Here is a 23,907-nt window from a genome sequence, read left to right on the forward strand (position 1 = left end):
GTGCTTGCCCAGCATGCACAAGGCCCTGAGTTCAAAAGTTTAATATGAAACAATTTAGAAACACATCTCATCAAAGAAGATACACAGATGGCAAATAATCACATGGAAAAGATGTTCAACTCCATCCGCGATGAAGAAAATGCAGATTAAAACCACAAAGAAATAAGACTGATGAAAGTGTACAGGTCAGGATTAAGATGTGGAGGAACTGGAACTCTCACATTCTGCTGGTGGGAGGGAAGACAGCACAACTACTTTGTAAAATGGTTCAGCACTTTCTTAAAAAGTCAGGCACACACCTATCATATCACCCAGACATTCCACTCCTAGGTATTTACTAAAGAGAAATCAGAGCACATGTCTCCATGAAAAGGTGTACACAAATGTGCATAGTAGATTGTGATGCACAATTATGTGAGAGGGGTAGGACTCAGGGATATAAGACAACTTATCTTTGTAGTGTCAAAATAAATCTCAAAACCTTTTCAAATCATATGTCAATACAGGTGTTAAAAAATCAATAACACTGATACATTTAGACAACAGAAATCAATGCAGTAGTTTTAAAGAATGAGGTAGGGTTAGTATATATTGAAGATTTTATAAGTTTTTTTAGATACTAAGATATAGTGTTAAATGAAAAAAATACTTTAGGCAATATGTTATCATTTGTGAGTTTGTTTTAAACAAAAAAGTTTTTTTCAACCAACTCCTTCCAACAATTGTTTCTACATGCACAAAATGTCTTTGGAAAGATCCCCAAAAACCGATGGTGGGGAAGGGGTCAGTGTAGGCTGAAGTATGGGGTGGGACAGACTTAGTTTGTACTGAGTAACTTTTTGAACTGTGATTTCCTCCTTGCCCTAAGTGTAGCACTTTAAAAAAGTTGTTTTGGTGGTACTGGGGTTTGAACTCAGGGCCTTATGCTTGCTAGACAGGCACTCTAGTACTTGAGCTACTCCGCCAGCCCTTTTTTGCACTGGTTATTTTTGAAACAGGGTCTCACTTTATGCACAGCCGCCTGAATTTCAATGTTATTTATGCTTCCCTCATAACTAGGATGACAGATGTTCACCACTGTGCTCAGCCAACTTTTTAAACCAAATATACACTGACCTACTGATTACATTTGTGGAGATCTGTCTTGTAGAAAAGTTTGTAGAAGTGTCTAAAGACTTGCATACAAAGCTATTCATCGAACAATTATTGCAGCATTAAACAGTTTAATGAAAAAAGTTGCAAAACATTGTTTATATTTAACACATTTTTTTAATATAGAAAACAATGGCCTAAAGCTAACTGAAAAATCTGAAAGCACACAGACTGTTGAAAACCACTGCCTTGGGGGTGGGCTCTAAATGATGAGGAGGGACAAACAGGCCAAGAGGAAGGCTTGTGTATAAACATTGTAAGCTTCTGAGTTGCAGGAAAGATTTTTGTGTCATGAATGCATATTTCCTTTTAAATAAAAAAAAAAATGAAGATTTAAAAAACCTTGTGTAAATGACTGCTTTGAGTGTGCAGGCTCACCATAAGCGGACAGTGTGGGGTAGTACACAGGGCTTGGGGGAGGTACGCACCCTTTTCCGTGCCTCGGATTTCTGGAAGCACTCGTGCTGTATGAAGGTGGCTGCAGCTGACACCCTGGGCAATGACGTGTGGTCGGCATCCAGCATGCTCACCGCTCGCTCCAGGGTCATCTCCACATCTGCATTCCTAGACAAACAGTCAGAGATCGGTGAGCTTCCACACCTGGCCCTCCTGCGTCCCAACGGTGACTCAGTCAGCACTGAGAAGCATCCAGATCACTGGTGCCTTGGAGAGGGTGTTGGGAGCTAGTGGCCAAAACACTCTTGCTCTGTTCAGCCTCTGAGAGTTCTGGTGGAGAGAATCGTGACATACACCAAAGAAAGAGCTAGAACTCTTTATGATAAAAAGGTATAGTGTGATAGTTACATCAAAATGGACTTTAAAAACCCAAGAAGACCACGATCATTGAATTCAAAGGAAATTTCTATACACAGAAATGAAAAATTATCCTCCTCTGGCATTGCCATACCTAAAGGAAAAACATTGACTCTCAAAGTCATTAGATTTTTCTCAGAGTTGCTTAGAATCTGTTATCTCACCTGAACATGAGCTAGAAATAGAAATGTTCTAAAATGGACGCAATAGTATGTAGACAGTGGATGTCAGAAAAAGTTTTGTTTTGTTTAAAATAAGTCATGCTGGTGTGACAGAATGTGTGAGAAAAGATGAGGATGAAATGCAATTATAGATGTTTTTTCCTAAAGAAAACAATTTATACATCCTGTTACTATCACTTTGCCATGATAGTGAAACTCAGGTGTGCCCATCCTGGTGGAATACTTTTGTCATTTCCTGATTGCAGGTGAGGATGAAGTCTGATGCAGTTTGACAAGGGAGGCTCATTTATAGAGGGCAAATAAAATTACCACTTGTAAAATGGTAACTCCCAAATGCCTCATAGAGCTGTACTTTTCCTCTTTTTATTTCTGCCTGGAGGGTGACTAGATCAGGAGGAATATTACCAATGTGGATGTTAGCATGTTAGGGCTCCTGGTGGCCTTGCCTCAGAAAAACTGAGCTCAAGAACCACAGCTAAAGAAATGCTCCACAAGTAACTGAGGATGCAATGCAGGTAATGGGGCCCCGAAGACACCTGGAAGGGTGTTTCCCATCATCTGCTTGTAAGCGGATTCTCTTTTCTACCAGGTAACGCACTAATGCAAGCACGTGTGCAAGAGCGAGCGTGTGCAGCGGTAAGTGTGTGTCTGTATCAGGGTGTGCAGGTGAGGGCTAAGAAGTATTAAGGCCTCGTGGCTAAAAACTAAACTGCTGCCTCTGAAACACGTTCAAACACAGAAGCATTCCTTCATGAGTGCGAGGGTATTAAAAATGAAGCAGAACATTTCTGGCATCTACACTGAGACTTACATAATGATTTCATATTTGACAATGTGCCTCGAGAGACAATTTTAATTTGTTAAAAGATGCAGAAAAACTAGAATTTGAATCATTTTTATTTGATATAAGCAGGCCTTTTTTAAAAGATGGAAATTGTTTACATTCATGGGTTCTGAGGTCTTTACAGCAAAATCAGAACCCTACAGACTCAACCTCAATGGCAACCGGGTCTTTACCACCTAGCACTCCCAGTGTTCTGGCGAATGAGCAGCCTAAAAAGAGCCATCTGTTTAGTGCAGCTTTTATTTTTTTAAACATTCAGCCACTAATTCATCTCATAAACCCATAAATGACTCAGGAATGTTCACATTTCCTTTCTTTCAACACCCACAGATAACTCTATTACTATAATCCTTCATTTTCTTGAACATGACTCATGAAGAGGCTATGCACTCACTCCCAGTTGACCCAATCCTACTTTGACTGCACTTTATCACTAAAATCAATTCCTAAACTAAATGAAGACTTTCTCAACTAGGTTTGCTATGTAGGGAGTAAGTTTTCTGTGCTGTTACTGTCTGTAAAGTTGGATTCCATGAGATGGCAACATTGTGACCCCCGTGTGGATCCATCTACTGAATTCTCTACCCTGTTTCACCCCTCCTTTGATCCACTCCCCTGCCCTCCAATCACACTGGACTTGAAATCTTTCTCCAAACACTGCCGCCTTTCTGAGTTTTCTAGGGAACTTGTCCTTCTATCCCGTTCTTATACATTCTTCAAGACTCAATCTGAATTCCAACACTTCTGTAAAATCTTTTCTGTGCCTCTGGGCCCAGCTAGAGCTATCCCTTTTCTCCCCTATTCTCCCACAGCATTCTTGCCCTGCATTCCTTTTTCTGTCTCTTCCTCTTCCCCTCCCTCTCTTCCTACCTACCTTCCTTTGTTCCTTCCTACCAACTTACCAATTACTTCTTGAAGCCTGTGGAAATGTGGCTTGGAAGATGGGTTTGGGGAGGCAGGTGAGGGATCAGCAGTTGTTTCCTGGCCCCATGTCCCCGACACTAGGGGACTCTAGGAGGGAGCTGTAGAAGTGAGTCTTTCAAAAACTTTAGTTAACAGTATCAGTATAAAGGGGCTGGGGAATAGCTCAGTAGTGCAGCACTCAGTGTGCATACATGAAGTCCTAGGTCCAATCCCCACCACTACAAAAATATAATAATAGTAAAATAAAACAAAAACTAAAAAAGAACTTATGATGAAATGAAAACATGACAGGAAGCATGTAAAATAACATTAGTCAGAGTAAGACATTACAGGGGAACAAAAAAAATCTAGCTAGGCATGGTGGAGCAGGCCTATAATCCCAGCACTTAAGAGATTGAGGCAGGAGGATTCCGAGTTCAAGGCCAAACTGGGCTACACAGTGACACCCTGTCTCAAAAAAAAATAAAAAATAAAAAAATAGAAATAAATTTTTTCCATGTGTGGAATCCCCTAGTAACTAACATTCTTGCCAGCCAGGCCCTGCCTGGACTGGCTCTCCAGACATGATATTAGGCTCCACCTTTGAGAGCCAAGCAAACGGATGGCACCTGCAAACGTCCACTGCCCAGTAAACGTGCATCCCCTGCCTCCCATGGGGTGACACCAGGGCTGCCTTGGAAAGATGACTCTTCAGTGAACATAGGTTTCTAGAAACAAAGAGGCAAGGTGTTTTTGGTGGAACTGGGATTTGAACTCAGGGTCTCATGCTTGCTAGGCAGGTACTTACCACTTGAGTCACTCTGCCAGTCCTTTCTTTTTGGTAGGTATTTTCAAGATAGGGTCTCGTGAACTATTTGCTTGGCTGGCTTCCACCCTGATTCCCCTGATCTCTGTATCCTGAGTAGCTAGGATTATAGGCGTGAGCCACCAGTACCTGCCTACAAAGAGGCAGTTTGAGGGCAATGCAAGAGACTCAACAGAGGCAAGAAAGCCTTGAACTGGAAGCTAAAGTGGAAAGAAAGATGCAGTAGAGCACCTACCTTACAAGAGCAAAGCCCTGAGTTCCAACCCCTGTTAAGCCACAAAAAAAGAAAGAAGCAGTTGGAGATCAGAGGATGTGGCAGCTTTAAATCCTCAAGAGTACCCTAAATGATGTCTGCAGCCTGTCCTGAGTGTGAATGAGTAATGACCATGAGGATAGCAAATAACACTGGTTCATAAGTCAGTCCACAAATGAAGGCAGAGTTAATCAGTCTTTGTAAGTTATTAATTAGGAATAGGAAATGGTTAACTATACCTGCAGGTTTTCAAAATGGCAAAGTGTGGTGTCCTAAACAAGAACAGCAAATCACTGCTAGGTGTTGGAGTGTCTTCCACCTCAAAATATACTGCTATGATTATTTTGAGCTAAAGGCCCTTGAAAAACAGCAGATAAGAAAGGCGTCTCTGATAGCCCACTCTCTACCATAAAACTTCCAGACAGAAAGGTGCCCTGCCTTTACTAGGAAAAGAAGAACATTCTTATCACTATAGACTGGTAGTTACGTGGAAACAAGCCAGTACAAACAAATCTATTGAAATGACACTTGTCTTCCATTCATTTTTCCCATATATTTCCTGGTTACTGTGCCCAGCTAAAGCTCCTTTGTCGTGTCACAACTGCATGAGTTATCATTCTTGTGTTAAAAAGGTATAAACGCTTTTGGGTCTGCCTATCCCTTCTGAAGTCCACTCTGCATAAAAAGAAATAAATAATAAATAAATGTATATCCTTTTCTACTGTTTAAGGAAAGAAAGAAGATGTGGAGGAAAGTCAGCATGACGTGTGTTCTGCTCTGCTGGCTCTAGGCTGCACACCTGCCTGGTGATCTGCTGGAGGTCTGCTCTCTCCTTAGTGTCCCTCCCCATCCCCAGAGCAGTCTGACCTGTGTTCTCTGAGTCCTGGTGGACCTGGGTACTCACGACATCTTTACTCTGACCCCTGAGCCCTTCATTTATGTCGTTCAGTTCTCTCTGTGGTGCTTATGGGCATGCTGGAGGGTTCTGAGATTCACTGTTGAATTACCAGTTCCTAATTGTATTGTTAGAAAATTTCATCTAGAATTTTTCAGTTGGTGATTTTTAAACCTTCTTCATCACCCTGACTTAGAACAAGTGCTGACTGTTTCTATAGCTCCAATGCCTTATTCTTCTTTTGGAAAGATAGCTCCACGTTTTAATACTTTATGTCATTATGTAGGTTTATACTTCTGTCTAGTTACACCATAGAAATGTAGCACATATAGGAAAGAACACTTCTTTACAGATGCAGTTTGCTAGGCATGAAAAAGTAGAGCCCAGGGCCTGGCATGGTGGCATTCCTGTAATCCCAGCCACTTAGGAGGCAGAGGCAAGAGGATCAAAGCAAGCTTGATGCCAGCCTGGGCAAAGTTAGCAAGAGCCTATCTTAAAAATAAAATAAAAATAAAAAGGGCTGGGGGCATAGCTCAAGTGGTAGCATGTGCAAAGGCCCTGGGTTCAATTCCCAGTACCACTAGGGGAAAAAAAAAACCAGAATCCAAAACCAGGGTTTGGGCTGAGTTTAAAATGAGAGACAATGCAGGGCAAAGCAGAGTACCATGTGAGGTTTCAGGACAGGTGTCTTGGGAAAGAGGAAAGTCTGACTGATGGGCATAGGCACAACCTTGATCAGAAAGCAAAATTTCCCTTTAGAAATCAGAGAAAAGAATCAGTTTCTATAATTTCTATGGGGGGGGGGGTGGAGGAAGCAGGTGGATCTTGAGTTCAAGGCCAGTCTGGGCTTCATAGTGAGACCCTATCTCAAAAACAAAAGGGCTTGGTAGGGGAGATCAAGTGGGAGAGTTCTTGCCTAGCACGCATAAGGTCCTGGTTTTAATCCCTAGTACCGCCAAAAATAAATAAATCTCTTGACCTCAAGCATTCCTTTTACTCTTTGAAATATGATAAAACATTGTAATAAAATTTACCCTGCCCATTAAAACAATAATGTGAAATAGTATGGTCACTACATCTAGAATTTGAGCAACAAAAAAACACAGATGGCAAAAAAGTAAAGTTTATATTCATTTCTACCTTCATTCTTTCACCATACATTATTGCAGTACCTATCGGGGACCTGCCTCTGTGTTAGGGTACTGAAAATATAGAGATGAATGACATGGCAAGAAGATCCGAGACTAGAGGGAAAACAGATACGAAAACGAATAGCCACAATATATTACTCTGATATGAACATTCATACATCACTGATATCTGGGCACTGAAAGAAGATTGGGAAGGGAGTGGTCAGCAAAATGGTGGTGTTCAAGCTAAGTCTAGAATTATAAGCAGCCAGATAAAAACAGTGGCATATGTAAAAGACTGGGGGAGGGAGAAGAAGAGTGAGAAGGGGAGGAGAGTGTCTCGCATTAAGGGAGTTTCCATGTGGTTGAGTTTGGCAATGACAGTGATCGGAAAGGGAGTAGAAAGAGAAGAGACTGGAACACTACGCAGAGGTAAGAACGCCATGGTCCTAGGTGCCATGCTAAAAAGCCTGAACACTTCATGGAATCACAGAAAGGTTACTAACTGGGGAGAGACACTTCATGGAATCACAGAAAGGTTACTAACTGGGGAGAGAAACAATCAGACTATCGAAGATCATTCTGATAGTCTAGCAGAACAGTTCTGAGCAAGACCTGGGACAGAGACACCTGTGTGGTGGAGATGGAGAGAAGTTAAGGAGGTGAACATGGCTTGGTGATGGGTAACTGGAAGAGGGAAGAATGACTTCAGGGTATGCAATGATAGGAGGAGATGGGTACTACTAGAAGGTAGGGAGGGGCTGATGAATTTAGTTTAGGATATGCTGAGTTTGGGATGTCCAGGAAGTTATTACATATACATTTAAATCTAGAGGTTACAAGACAAGAGTTGAAGATTAAATAGGGAATCATGATGACACAGATGTAGTACTAGGGCCTCCTTGGAAGAATACCAGACTCGGAAGATGAGGGTCACTGAAAATAAATAATTTCTTTGGGCCTGAAAAAAAAGGAGAACGCTGACAAGATTAAGGTGAAATGGTAAAGAAGCCAGTGCTGCCAGGCACTGCTGCATTCCTAGCTATTTGGGAAGCTGAGATTGCGGAATCCTGGTTCCAGACCTGCTCTGGCAAACGTGAGACCCCATCTCAACCAATAGCTGGGCACAGTGTATGTATCTGCCATCCCAAGCTACATGTGCAGGAGGCTGAGGTCAGGAGGTTCTCCGTTCCAGGCCAGCCCAAAAGAAGAAAAGTAGGTGAGACCCCATCTCAACAGAAAAAGTTAGGCTTGGTAGTTCCTGCCTGTCATCCCAGGCAGGAAGCATAAAATAGGAGGATAGCAGTCTAGGCCAATGTGGGCAAAAATCAAGACCCCCATCTCCAAAATAATCAAAGTAAAAAGAGCTGGTGGCGCGGCTTAAGTGGTCAAGTGCATCCTTACCAAGTGTGAAGCCCTGAGTTCAACCACCAGTACCACGAGAAAAAAAAAAAAAAGAGGGAGAAGAAGCAGCAGCTAGTGAAAAACCAGGAGAGGATGGTTCCCAAGGGAAGGGGGAACGGGGGAACTTCAGTGTACCAATGCACAGGTTGAGTGACACAAAAACTGAATACATGTCTGAGTCGAATGCAGCTCTAGGGCAGTAACTCCTCCATTTGTGGAAGAATTTTCCAGTGAAACACAGGAGCCTGAAGTCACACTGCAGTGGGTGATGAGACTGGAAAATCCCACGGTGGTATTAGAAGCATGAGGGCCCAGAGTTGGAGCAAGAGAAGAATGCCAGTTATTGGAGGATGTGGGATGACAGTTTTACTATTAAGTATTTTGATAAAATTATGCCTATCACAAATCCTAGATTATAGCAGGCATTCAATAAACTTTGAATTATCCACTTACAAGCCTAGGCTTTTTCCCCCATAATTACCTGATATCTACTTTTCCTCTTTATAAATATGCTCATACTGACAAAGATTTGCTTTCTACAAGAAATGTTAGAAGTTCAAAGTAAATTTGATCAAAAATGTTTCCCCAACACCTTTTGGAAAGGTGTTACCCAGGGGCTGTCCAATCAATGGGCATATACTACAGAATTTCATAATGATGATCAAGCAACTTTAAAATCAAACAAGTATACATCTAACGTTCACCCTAAAGATACTAGATCCTTATTTTAGGAGTTACTGATTTAATCATTCATCCATCTATTTCTGAACCTTTCTCTTAGTAATTCCTCAATTTACCAAATTTGTGCTTGAGCATTAAACTCGGTTAAGAATTAAGTTGCAAAACTGAACATTATCATGCCATAAAAGAAATAGGAAGAGTGAAAGAAGCTCTTTGAAAATTCACTTATTTTGATTATTTAATTTCGTTAAGGAAATACTCTTCAAATCCCTAGTGCTAGAATCAAAAGTGAGGGGCCAGAGTATCCAGGAGGCAACCAGCCATGGCGACACCAGCCACCTTTCTGTAGTTCTCACAGTCTTTTTACATTCACAATGATTAAAACAGCATTTGAGATTCATGCTTTCAACCAGGATTGAGTACGTTAGCCTTTTTCTCCCTTTATTTCCAGGAATGATTCAAAAACTGCTTTGGCCACTCTCCCTTTCTTAGTCTACACGGGAGTCTGCTTGTTCAGAGCGGGTTTCTGTGCAGTTGAGGGGCCGAGATCCCTCTGGCCAGCACGCAAACTGGAACAGATGGGCTGTTCCCCACAAGGCTGCCATGCGAGGGGAGGCAAACAGGCTGACCTGCCAATTAGGCAGCTGCCTGAAAACTCATTATTTTAATCACTTATCTCTGGAAGCCTGTCTCCAGCCCCACAAGTGGCAGCTGGGCTGGCTGTCAGGGCTGCAGGGACAGAATGTGCTGGCACGGAGCGTGTGAGTGGAGAATGGCACATTCAGGAGGAGACACTCACCCAAGCTGGGAGTCGGTGAAAGCGCTCCTGTCCACCAGCACTGTCCCGTTTCCGCTTCCCGCGGCTGCCGCCTGGCCCACGGTCATGGTCATGGGGATCCTCCGTGCCGCGCTGTCCCCGGCTTCCCGCAGCAGTGTGCGGGTGCTGTGGAAGGAGCTCTGGTGCCAGGAGGACCTGGCAGCCCTGTGGGGCTGCAGGGGCGCCAGTGGCCTCCCCTGCCCCACGGAACTCAGGTAGTTCTCCTTCTCCAGCAGGTTGCCCAGGCTGTGGCTGGTGCTGGGCCGGGGGTAGGTGAGCCCAGAGGGGTGCGCGGGGACACCATCGAAGACGGTGTCACTGACAGAGCCGTAGCGGGACTGGCGGTGGTAGGTGTCGTAGTGGCGCTGGCGGCCGGCGACCCCCGCGCGGCCCACGCCGACGATCTCGGAGCGCGCATAGCGGGGCGCCGGGGCGCTTCGCCGGCTGTCCTGGCGCCACACGCCAAGCCCCGCCGGGCCGCGCGTGCCCACAGGGAAGTCGCTGGGCGCATAGTGGAGCCGCTCGGGGCTGCTGTCAGGGGAGATCTCCAGCCTCCGCAGAGGCTGCCTCCAGGACCTCTCCTCCACCGACTTCTGCGAGCTGTACTGCGCCGTCCCTCTCCCCCAGCGACTGCCATACGTGGCAGTGGAGCCGGCCTGCGGGCGGGACACAGGAAATGGAAACGGGGCATAAATCTCCAACTTCCCTGCGGCCTTACCCATGATGTTCATTTCCCCCAGTGTGGTGAAGTTGGGCCCTTTTTGGGAAAAGTCTTTTTCAAAACCAAGATCTGGTTGACTTGAGTCATATTTTTTTTGACTAGGATTTAATACTGCTTAAACAGCCCGGTACTCAGTAGTGTTAACACAAAACCAATTTTCTTAAAATTCACCCAGGAAATGATAACACTTGGGGGAGAGAGACATCCACCAACAAAGAAAAGAAGTTCGGGAATGTTTTCTGGTAATTGGGGTTGTGCTCTTTGATATCCTACCTTTAGCATGTCATAGGTTTTAGTAACAGGGGAACGCCCTTCAACAAAGTCATTTTCGACCAAATGTAGGTTGTAGACATACTCAGGAACACTGCTGGTCCGGTGAAGATTTCCTGCAATTAAGCAAACATTAAAATAATTTAGAATACAAATGAGCCAACCAGTACGAGCAGACCTACAACTGTATATAAAAACATCTAGGTTTAGCTAGGCATCCAGTGGTTCATGCCTGTAATCCCAGCTACTTGGGACGCTAAAGTCAGGAGGATCAAGGTTTGAGGCCAGCCCAGGCAAATAGTTCAGGAGACCCCATTTCCAAAATAACCAAAGCAAAATGGACTGGAGTGTGGCTCAAGCAGTATAGTTCCTGCTTTCCAAGTGCAAAGCCTTGAGTTCAAACTCCAATCCCACAAAATTAAAAAAAAAAAAAAAAAACTTTTAAGATTAAGCAGCTAAAGCCAATTACAAGTACAAAATTTATATTAGTGTTTTTAAATGCTGGTTTAATAAAATCCTTGGAAGTGGCAAATGATCAAACCTTACCAAAACACTCTGTGAGTTTTTCAAAGTGAGAGTCTGATTTAAAGCAAAAAACAAAAAACAAAAAAAAGGAAAAGGGCGTGGAAGGGTGAATACCTATAATCCCAGAAGCCAGTGGCTGAGACAGGAGGATCTAAAGTTTGAGGCCAACCTGGTTACATAGTGAGACCCTGTTTCAAAAACAAGTAACAAAATAAAGCAAAAAAAGCCAAAAAAAAAAAAAAAAAAAGCAGGGGGCGGGGTGCTGAGAAGAATTTTGACAATCCCTGGTTACTTTAGGTGGTCTGTTCTACAAAGTTCAGCTGCTCAAGTTAGGGAGCTCTGTTCCCAGGGCGGAGCTCAGGACCTATTTGAAATAAGGTGTAGGCAATAGGTACGATGGTGACTCAACACTACCAGATAAGACAGCTTGTATAAATAACAAGGTGGGTCAGTGCTGTCAAAGACAGCAAGGATGAACTGAAGGCCAGGGTGAGGTGTTGTATAAATGACTGCTTCTGAGGAATCACCTGGCTGCCCTTCCATAGTGGAAGCCAGCCAACTCCTAAGCCAACCACGCCTGGGAGGCAACCCTTTGTGCTCAGCGCTGGAACCCACAGGGCTTCTCCACTGATGCAGGTCTCATCCACCTTAAAATACTCCTCTTTAAGGAATGTGGAGGCAGAGGGTGGATTGTGTCTCTTCTGCCTTTTTATCCTTCTCTCAGCTTTTTCTTTTTTTGTAATCAGTTACTGATTTACCAAACAAAAGCAAACAAACAAAAAAAAACCCCACAAAATAGTCAGAGATCTGTAAAACCGAATTTCCAACTCTCTAATTTTAACTAAAATTTCTTTTTTCTGTTATATAGCATTCTTTGAGAAATGTGAGGGGGGTGTGGGAGAACACTTAATTCTTCTAAGACTTCAGAGACTCATGAAATACGCTGAGAACAGAACACAGGTAGTCTCTTGCTAGCACCATTGGCGCATACCTATACACTTTGCAAATAAATTGTTTCAAGTGTACATTCCCAAGTAATTCAGAGGGGGAGAGGGATGAAGACTGCTGGAGCCTGAAAGCTAAGAAGTCTAAATCCATTCCCAATTATGTCTGTCCACGTGTCCCCTTATTTTAGGGAGAACATTATGGCTGGCAAACAATTTTCAGGCCTCCCTTCCTGACAGGAGGTAGCTGCTGCCTCCCCTAAAATCAGGGAAGTTGAGGTAAGCCAGGTGTTTCCTGTTTTTAGGGGACTGGTTTCTCTAAGAACCCCCTTGTGACCTGGACCTCGGACGAGGGAAAAGAATCTGCAAATTAGGAGAGGCCTAAGGACTCAACTCCCAGTGCCTGGCTCCTGCCTGAGCTACACAAACCCTGTCTTCAACTCTATACCACTGTTTCCTACCCTCTCCGCCACCAAGTCCACACTGCAGGCTACTAGGGAAAAGGGGGGCAAGGGCCTTGCTGGCCTGGGAAAGAGGCTACCAGGACAGGTACAGGGAGCATAAAGTCTCTAAACCCCAAGGGTCTAGGAAAAGGAGACAGTTTACACTCACTCCACCTCCAAGAAAGGAGAAGCTTACAGAGGCTGTGTGTGACCAGGCAAAAAATTATTAGTCAGTCAGCTGATATGTAAGAAACCAAATTTATCGTCTTTTAAAAAACATGCTGGTGGAGTGGCTCAAGTGGTAGCGCCTGCCTAGCAAGTGTGAGGCCCTGAGTTCAAATCCCAGTGCTGGAACCAGGCATGGTGGTACACACCTGTAATCCCAGCACTCAGGGGGCAGAGGCAGGAAGATTCCAAATTCAAGGCCAGCATGGGGTACACAGTGAGCTCCAGACCATTCTGGGCTGCATTGCAAGACCTTGTCTCAAAACAAAGCAACAACAAAAAAAGTAATTTAGGGTTCAGAATTTTAGATAATCTGAAAACTGAATACATGAGAGTCAGGGCAATCTATGAGAAAATACTAGCAGTCCTGTAGGGAAGATAGCTGGGTCCATTAATTCCTTTTAGTGTACAATAAAATGGCAAATGAAAGAGTGCAATTTTAGTAATGCAAGAAATTTTTCTGCAAACAGGGCCCCTCCAGTCCCTCATCACCCACACTGTTACCCTCACCCAACTTCCAAGAGCTAGTAGCTATTCAGGAACAGTTAAAAGGAATAAAAGGAGTAAAAAGGGGATCCTTCCATCTTTAAGATGAGATTCCTGCAAAAGCTTTTTTTTGAGGCAGGCTCTCCCTGTGTGTTCAAAGCTAGTCCTGAACGTCTAGGTTCAGCCCATCTTCCTGCCTCAGCCTCTGGGGAGCTGTATGTGGGAGAGAACTACCACGCCTCACCTGAAGGATTTACAGTGCATCCTAGCAATAGTTAGCTGCAGACTCCGGTTTCTCGAAGGAAAGTGTTTAGCTTTCATTAAACCTTCACATTTTAAAGCGCCTGACATGAATTCCTTACATTTCAATGTAACTTTTAAGATTCCTTGATGTCTCTTTACAATATTCTGCGGTGCAGAGACAAGTATTACCATCCCCGTTCATAAACAGGGAAACCTGGATGACATGCCTCGAACTGCAAAGAGCAATCAGGCGTGGGCTCTGGGGTCCTCCCTTCCACCATTCTTGCTATTTTGACTGCATGGTGCCTGCTCTGAAATTGTCATTTCCCAAACCCTGGGGTATTACTATCACAGTTTTGCTCTGAGAACCAAAACCAATCATTCTATCTTTCTTTCTTCTAGCACCTTCCCCTGAGCCACTCCAAATACTCTGAAGATATCCTTTAATGCTTTTTAAGGAAGCTACCTTCTTCAGTTTTCAGAGGAAAGAACTGAGATTTGGTTTAATGGTTCCCAAAACAACTACAAGGTAGTAACAGAGAGAAAAAAAAAATACAATTAGACTTTTTCAACTTTTTTTTTCTTTGTGGTATCGAGGATTGAACTCAGAGGCTTTAGCAAGCGCTGTGTACTGTAGTTACACCCCCTCCCATGATCGGGTTTTTCGGCCCTGGACTACATGTGGAATTCACGTACTAGAAAACATGTAATTCCTAGTAGTTAGCCTGCGTGCTGGCACGTGGATGGACCCTTTATTAAAAGGCCAATCTCAAACAATAAATAACGCAGGTTAGTTTGCTTAGGCAGTCGTGTTCAAGATCAGTATGGTAGATTAAAGGTGAACTAACACCTGTCTTCTAAGATTTTAGAGAAATTTTAGGAAGGGTTGGATTCTTTAAAAAGGTAACTATTAGGATGGAAACAAATCTCTTTATGGCGAGTCACTATTCTCTGTTCAATCAGAGAACAAAACGTAATGACAGCCATGTCCTTTGCTAAAATTAGAAACCAGAAAGCAAGCAAACATTCTATACATAGAGGTGCATCCTGTTTTAAATAAATCCAATACAAAAATCCAGATTTTCTTACGCTGAAAACTAATTCAACGGATTTTTTACTTCAAACCAGAGGCAGTATTTCCTTTAAGTCAAAGAACACAAACAATGAACAAAAACCTGTAGCCCTGGTTTCCAGCCTCTGCTCTCCTTCTTATATGTTGTGACAAATCACAGTTTCCCGTAATCCTAAAGACTACCAGGATTACCTGGGCAAGCACATATTCAAATGCTTCTGAAGTTGTAAAGTGGTTGGTTCAGGATATCTACCCCCAAATATGATAACTTGTTATTTGTGCAAACAGCAGCAGCTGGAAGTTAGCACTCAGCTCCTCTGCCCCTTCTCCCTGATGTGGATGAAATAAAATCAAGCTCACCTCCAGAAGCAGGCCATAAAACTCTCACTCCAGAAGGGTCTGGGAAGTCCCTCTGGAGAGCCAGAAGAAAGGAATGTCTCTCAGGGAAGAATCTGAAGAAAAAGGCCTTCGTAAAATTTCCCCAGTTTACTAAGATTAGATCACACCGGACTGACAGATGACGAGACAACCTCCCCATCCCTCCTCTGGTAACAACGCTCCACTTTGTTCAGTCATATTTCTGCATAACTGTCCATAAAAATACACGTTTGCCCTGTTTCTTTGGGTCTTCATTTCTGAAGGCTTGCCCATCACATAAAAGTCATATTGAAAGACACTAAAGATTCAGATCTGATAAACACTTTCAGCAAAATAGCAGGATACAAAATCCAACACACAAAAATCAGATGCTTTTCTATGTACCAATAGTGAACAGGCTAAGAAAGAAAATGATCCCATTCACAATAAGCTCACAACATTAAAAACCTAGAAATAAATCTAAGGGTGAAAGACCTCTACAGTGAAGATTATAAAACACTGCAGAAAGGAATTGAAGACACTAGGAGACTGAAAGCCCTCCCATGCTCATGGATCAGCAGAATTCATACTGTGAAAATGGCTATACTATCAAAAGCAATCTACAGATTCAATGCAATCCCCATCCCAATGTCATTCTTCACAGAAAGAGAAAAATCAATCCTAAAATTCATATGGAAGCACAAAGGACCCTGAATAGCCAAGGCAATACTGACCAAAAAGAACAACGCTGGAGGTATCACAATACCTGACTTCAAACTATACTACAGAGCCATAGCAAAAAAAATAGTATGATACTAGTACAAACACAGACACCTACACAAATGGAATAGAATAGAAATAAGCCCAAAAACATACATTGGAGAAAAAAAACAGCCTTTTCAACAAATAGCATTGGGAAAACAGGCTATCCACCTGCAGAAGACTAAAGCTAGACTCTTCTCTCTCACCCTATACAAAAATCAATTCAAAGTGGATCAAACATCTAAAACTAAGATGTGAGACTCTGAAACTACTACAGGAAAACACCTGAAGATCTCAATATAGGCAAGGCCTTCTGAACAGGACTCCAATTGCTCAGGAAATAAGAGCAAGAATTGACAAATGCGATTTTAACATATTAAAAAGCTTCTGCACATCAAAGGAAAAAAACTACCAGAATGAAGAGACAATTCACAGAGTGGGAGAAAATCTTTGCCTGTTATTCATGGCACAAAGAAATAATATCCAGAATATCTAAAAAACTAAAAACAATTAAACACCAAAAGAATGAATAACCCAATTAATAAATGGGCAAATGATTTGAACGGACGGTTCTTAAAAAAAGTACACAAAGATAATAAATACATGAAGAAATGTTCATGGGGCCGGCAGAATGCCTCAAGTGGTAGAGCGCCTGACTAGCAAGTGCAAGGCTTGAGTTCAAGCCCCAGTTAGCACCCCCCCAAAAAAGGAAATGTTCAACATCCCTGACCATAAAGGAAATGCAATTCAAAATAACAATGGCCCAAACAATGTACGCACATGTGAATTTTTAAAAAATTAAAAAAAAAATAACAACGATATTCCATCTCACCCCAGCCAGAATGGCAATCACCAAGAAAACAAACAACAACAAATGCTGTGAGGATGGGGATGGGGAAAGGAACCACTGGTGTAAATCAGTATGGAGGTTCCTCAAAAAACTAAGGCTGGAACTACCATATGATCTTTTTTATTTATTTATTTTTTTGGTGGTACAGAGTTTGAACTCAGGGCTTCATGCTTGCTAGGCAGGCACTCTACAACTTGAGCCACTGCACCAGCCCATATGATCTTGCTATACCATTCTTGGGCACATATCCAAAGGAATATAAATCAGCATACAATACAGACACCTGCACACCAATGTTTATAGCAGCACTATTGCAATAGCCAAAATACAGAATCAGCCTATGTGCCCAAAGGCTGATGAACAGATAAAGAAAATGTGGAACATGTTGTGTATACCCATGTGTATACACAATGGAGTATATTAGTCAGTTATAACGAAGAATGAAATTATGTCATTTGCAGGAAAATGGATGGAATCAGAGACCCTCATGTTGAATGAGGTAAGCCAAGCTCAGAAAGACAAATATTGCATGCTTTTGCTCACATGAGCAATCTAGACATAAAATAACACCAATAATATGACATGAATGTAAAAGGGGGACTGTTTGTTGGAGGAAACCAGTAAAAGGGGAGAAAAGGAGAGGGTGATGGGGTAAATATAATCAATGCACATTTTATATATAGATATGAAAACAGCATAAAGAATTCCACTAAAACTGTTTTCCAAAAGTGGGGGTGGGAAGAGAAAAGGAGGTTAAGAAAGAGTAATGGGGGGTGAATTTGATCGGTGTACATTATATTCATTATGGAAATATAACAAAGTCCCATTGCACAATTAATTTACACTAATTGAACAAACTAAATACAGAAGTATTACCTGATGCAGAGAAAAATAAATAAAGTTGTATGATTTTCTCAGGTTAATCTGTCTTTTGTTAGTGGTCTCAGTCATAAACCTAGTAATGAACAAGGAAAGCAATCTTATCTCCACTACAAAAGCAACATGCAGCCAGGCATGGTGGTACACACCTGTAATCCCAATACTTAGAAAGCTGAGGCAGGAGGGTAGAGAGTTCAAGACCAGCCTGGAGAGATCCTGTCTAAAAACAAAACAAAACAAAACAAAAGCAATATGAAAAAATGTAATATAGTTTCAGATAGAATTTGGGTCACACGAATTTGTTTCTCATACTTTTGCATGAATTATTCTCTTCTAGAAAGAGGGATAAGTGGCCTGCATGCTTGAATGTAGTGTTTTTAGTAGCTCAGAGTTTTTATTCTAAGTTCACCAGTGGTGCGGAATCTGACCTTTTCTGGGTGTTTTGACTCACCCAGCCACCAAAGCACACAATGATATTATTGTCAGTTCTCAGTCCATCCATTTGGCTGGCATGGTGCGTAGGGTGCTTTTAATGTTCCCGAAGGTGAGGATTTGCAGGGAATACTTCACATTAATAACGACTTGGCCAATACCACGCAAACCTATTCTTCTAAGGATACCATGGTCATTTTAAGGAGCCCACTTTATGGGACAAGTAGAAGCTGCAGAGCAAAGTTAACCCACTCTGCTCAAATGACAGGCAATCCAGGTCAAAGAACTGTGAGGGTGGGGTGAGGGGCAGGGATGGATTGGGGTGAGGGGACAAGGATGGGGTGGGGTGAGGGGCAGGGATGGATTGGGGTGAGGGGACAGGGATGGGGTGGGGTGAGGGGCAGGGATGGGGTGAAGGTAGAAATGAGGGGGTTGGGGGGGATGGAGGTGAGGGGCTGGGAGCAGGGGTGAGGGGGTTGGTTCAGATGGTGGAAGAATTCCAAACTGTTCAGAAGACTGCAGATGTGCATCCTCACAGGGAAATGTAGCTTTGTCTCTTAACTTTTCTGAAGGTTCATCTGAATTGAAATGATCCCTAAGCAACTGCTAGGGGCAAACACACCTTTGTTTCTGGTCATCTTGCAAGTATTCCAAGTATCTACTAATACTAAATTGATTTCTGTAATCACAGTTTCCTTCCTTCCCTCCCTCCTTCTGGCAATGTTGGGGTTTGAACTCAGGGCCTTGTGCTTTTTAGGCAAGCGCTTTACCACTTGAGTACCCCAGTCCTTTTTTGCTTCCATTATTTTTCAGAAAGATTTTCGTGTTTTTGCCCAGGCCTGCCTTGGACCACACGCCTCCTAACATCTGTGTACCACCATGCCTGGCTTATTGGTTGAGATGGAGTCTTGCTAACTTTTTGCCCAGACTAGCCTCCAACCCCAATGCTTCCCAATCTCCACCTCCCAAGAAGCTGGAATTACAGGCACAAGCCACTGTGTCCACTATAATCACAGCTTTGTGAACAGCTTCATTACCTAATTGGTTGTTTAATACGTTCACAAAATTAAATGAACAAGCCTCTACTGCGATTACATTATCTGTCCCTAGTCATATTTGTAAAGATCAATGACAGTATTCCTGGGTCATTGAGAATTGCTACACAAACCAACAAAACCTTTACATAACCTGCTTCTATTAAAAAGAAGAGAGCATCACTCACACTTGGAAAAGCTCCTTTCCTTCCAATCTTCTAGCACTCTCTAAGCATGCTTAAAAAGGTGTTGAGTTCACACTGAGCTCTAAGGGGAGGATTTCTGGAGATGAAGGTATGTGAAGAGGGTCAGATAAAAACAGGTATGACTAAACATATGCAGAGAAAGAGCAGATGTTCATTACTGGCATTGTTTCTTTATTTGTCTTTGCAGTCCAGGGATCAAACCAGGTACACAAGACAAGTGGTCTACCACTGAGCTACATCCCCAGCCCACTGGTTTTGCCTTAAATGCTACATTTATCTGTGCTATCCATAAGCAGATGTGTGGAACACAATGGTCTTTCTGGTAGAAAAAGAGCTGGAGCTAAATGCTGTTACTGTCTTCTTATATTTGGTCTTTGTACCAACATCTGGGTAGCAATAGCTCTCATTCTCTGAATATCTTAAAAAGATTTAATTTCTTCCACTAAAGTTGAGGGCATGCTATTTCAGGTGAGACATGGCATCTTGAAACTTTATTAGGAGGGATATGCTTAGCAATTTAGAATTAAATGGCTCTTTAAGTCATTTACCAACAAAAATAGGAGTTTAGGGCAGAGGGTGGTAGAGTGGGAAGTTTAACATGCTGAAGCTTTAGGTTCAATCCCCAGCACCCAAAAAATAATAAAAAGAGGGCTTAAAAGAAAACATGAGGTATGCCTGCACTTGTTAAAGACCACACATTGTACTCCTGAGTTGGTAAAGGACTTTTTTGCTGGCATGTGTTAGCATATATACCATAAGATTGATTTCCTTCGATATGTGTGTGTGTGTATCTACATACATCACTCTTTATCTTCTTCTATTCTTACTTTCTAAGAAAAACAACTAAGTATTAATGGCCACCACAGACTCCCACCTTGTTTATAACCCAGGTCAGCATTTGCTTAGGCTGGAAAATGAGTGGAATTTGTTTGTTTAGGAAATTATGGTAAAGAACTGATTTAAAGTGGATCAAAGCCAAGTAATGTTTTGCATTACTGAGAATTTAACAAATAGTTGTGCAGCACTATTCTTTGGGACCAGTTAACAAAGTTCACAAAATCTACCTTGAGAAACAACTCAAACATATCAGGTGTGCATCACAAAGTACTGTGGATTGAATCCAAGGTCTTGTGCTTGCTAAGTAAGCGCTCTACCACTTGAGCCATACCCTCAGCCCTTTCATATTTTTTGTTTTGAGATAGGGTCTTCCTAACTTTGCCTGAGCTGGCTCCCAACTCAAGATCCTCCTGACTCAGCCTCCTGTGTGCTGGGATTACAGGCATGCACCAACATACCCAGCTTGGCTTTGAGTTCTTATATAAAGGTGGATATGCCAGGAGCAGACCAATTCTGGAAGAGTGGGCCATACACTCTAAGTGCCCATGTGAAACTAGTTGATGGCTGTCCTCACTCTCACAATATACCGGCCACGAAAGTACTTATTTTTTCAGAAGCCTCCTAAGCAGTTTGAGGAATAGCCTCTGATGCACCAGTTTATAACATTTTGGTGGCAATCCTCAAATGACTGTTTCAGATAATGACAAAAGTATCCATAAAAAGGCCCTTTTATGTAACAGGTGTCCATGTCATATTTAGCTTTAGGAGTCCTAAATATGACTGTAGAATTTGTGATTATGAACTAGTAACTTGGAGGCTGGAGGTGTAGCTCAGTGGTACAGCAAGCACTTCCCTAGCATCCACAAGGCCCCAGCTTTTATCGTTCTACATCAAAATAAATAACTAGTAACTTAGCATGCTGGTAAAGTATTAAGTAGGTATGTCTTGGAAGTGTCTAAATTCATTAATTCCTGTAACTTATTTTTCATCTTGCCAATCCATTTGCTGAGATGCCCTGTGATAGTTGTAAGATTTTAGAATTGTAATTACAAATATAACACACTTACCATGATTTAACTCATGGTCAAAATTTCTAGAACTCACCAATTAATTATCTTTTGCTTTAAAAACCTCACAAAAAAGATGGGCATGGCAAGCTGGGTGCAGGTGGCTCCTGCCTGTAATCCTAGTCACTTGGGAGGCAGAGATCAGGAGGATCGCAGTTCAAGCCAACCCTAGGCAAATAGTTCGCAAGACCCTATCTCAAAAATACCCAACACAAACAAGGGCTGGCAGAGTGGTTCAAGTGGCAGAGCACCTGCCTAGCAAGTGTGAGTCCCTGAGTTCAAACCCCATTTCCCCCAAGGGGGGAAGAAAAAACAAACAAGATGGGCATGTTGACATGAACCTGAAAGCCCCAGCTATTATGGAGGTTGAGGCAGGAGGATTCCTGGAGCAGGAGTTCTGAGCCTAGGAGTTCAAAGTCAGTCTGGGCAAAAAAGACCTTACTTAGATAAAGTCTCAAAAACAAATGAACAAATAAACAAAAACCCAAATCCAACCAAACCAAACCAAACCAAACCAAAAAAACACCCTCACTACAGATTTTCTTTGTAAGGTATCTGAAGTCATTACTTTACTACAGTCTCTCACTTGCCAGAGCCAAGGTTTTTCCCTACTGTTCATCACTGCTGTTCCTTCTTTAACCCCACCTATCCTGCCAAATGTAGTCACACAAAATCTTTGCATTTTCCACTGCCGAAACACCTTCTGTGACTCACAGTGATCACATCGTTTAGCTGCCCTTTAAGATCTCCCTCTCTATTGTAAGGTGGAGGGGCAGGCCACATAGAAGCAAAGGGCACCGCTGAACTGAGCAAAGAGGGGCATGTAAGAGTTAACCAGGCAGAGAGAAGGGGGTTGGGGACAGGGTGGGGAACACCAAGATAAACTAACTGCATTTGTGTGTTTGGTGGGGAGTTGGGGTCATGGTGACAGAGGTGAGGTTTGAAAAGCCACAGGCCTCACATCATGGAGAACCTGGAATGCCACACGAAACAAGGATTTTACTTTAGCAGATAACAGCAAGAAGCCTAAGGAATTTAAATCCGGAAATGACATAGTGAGAATCTAGAAAGGTCACTGTAGTAGCTAATAAAGAACGGAGGGGGACCAAGTTAAAGCAGCAAGAGGTTATCTTATCTCCCGAGTAGATTTTTTACCTCTTACACTGGCACTTCTAGCAGAGTCCTCCTGTGACACTTGACAAGTTCTCATTGTTGAGTAGTCGTGTTGTGTGTACATTCGGAACACCCTAGTCACACAAAATTGGTGTGCATGTAATCCTTCAGGCTACATCTGTCCAGTAGGTAAAATTCAAGGGTGGTAGTCACATACATGTTTTTGTCTTGGGGTGGCTGGAAGGGGCATATTTTCTATTCTCCTCTGCCTGAGCACATGGAAAGAAGAGAAGTTGCTTTCTGCAAAACCTAGGCAGCTCTTTCTTCCTGAGTTATTAGATAAGCTGGCGATGTTGGTTTTGGCAAGGTTGATTCTCCGTTTAGAGAAAGTATATTTTCTATCATTCTCTTATCTGTATCACTTATGTATTTACCTATAATCTTTGGTGGTCTATAGTGAATCCCTACCAAGGTAATCAAGATTCAATGAACTGATGTGATCCTCCCCACCCCTCCCCCATGGACATGTGTTAGTGAGATTTAGGATTTGGGGAAAATAACCTATTAAGCTTCTAATATGCAATGTTTTCTTCTGGAAACTCTGGAATTGCAGAAGTTTGATTATGATCACATTGACCAATTAATACTGTTAAGTCTAAAACTTCATATTCCAAGAATATAAATATGGGGATTCTTTCAATGGTCATGTTGGGTTGTATTTAATGAGCAATGTTCTTCTTTGTAAATTTGCAATTTTTACCTAGGTCTACATATTGACCTGCCAAGCTGGGCAATAAGACATAAAAGTATACTGCTTTTATGTCTGATATCCAATATCTAATATTAACGGCGTTTATACAAATATATACAATAGATTTTTAATGTTTCTATTATAAGAGGCCCTAGTAGTCTGTTTATTATTCTTAATGTAATCTGTCAGCAGAATTAGGTGGCTCACTATGATAGAAAGATTTTCCCCTAATTTATGACTTATTTCCATTTGCATTGCTACCTTGCTTTTACTATTTGTTTACTTCCCAAGGAGGAGTATGGTATTTATGCCTAAATACATTTGGATACATGGACAAAATAGCTGGAATCCAACATTTATTTCAGAATTGTATCATTTTGGTTCTTTTGACGGTCCTGGGGTTTGAATTCAGCAAGTGGAAGGCCCTCTACCACTTGAGCCACGCCTCCAACCCTTAATTTAAAAATCTTGAAAGTCAGCTGAGGTGTCACCAAATGAACTTATTATAGGGCATGTTAACCAAATCTGATTTATAAACTCCAGAGGTTTTAGCAACATATCTGTCATTGTATTTTCTCCTCTCAGAAAAGAAAAATAAATCAAAACTTCTAATAAGTTCTTGTTGCTCAGACCAGAAATTCAATTTCAGTGTAAAATCAATGTTAAACTATCTAAAGATAAAATAATGTAAGTATGTATTATTTTAATACACAAGAAAAAATTTAAAGCTGACATGCACAATGACACTTTAGGAGAATGAAACAATGCATACAACAAATACTGGCAATAT

General features: G+C 42.2%; 1 protein-coding gene across 1 annotated transcript in view; it reads right to left on the minus strand.

Moving 5' to 3' along the window:
* The window catches only part of Pkp2 (plakophilin 2), a 74,057-nt gene that overhangs the window by 45,348 nt on the left and 4,802 nt on the right, over positions 1–23,907 (minus strand). Inside the window, exons 2-4 of the mRNA XM_020184928.2 lie at positions 10,895–11,007; positions 9,883–10,556; positions 1,581–1,716 (exon numbers count right to left, since the gene is read on the minus strand). Coding sequence (XP_020040517.1) covers positions 1,581–1,716; positions 9,883–10,556; positions 10,895–11,007 — 923 coding nt within the window. The remainder of the gene's footprint in view (positions 1–1,580; positions 1,717–9,882; positions 10,557–10,894; positions 11,008–23,907) is intronic.

This window comes from Castor canadensis, chromosome 8, assembly GCF_047511655.1.
Source record: "Castor canadensis chromosome 8, mCasCan1.hap1v2, whole genome shotgun sequence".
Lineage (NCBI taxonomy): Eukaryota > Metazoa > Chordata > Mammalia > Rodentia > Castoridae > Castor > Castor canadensis.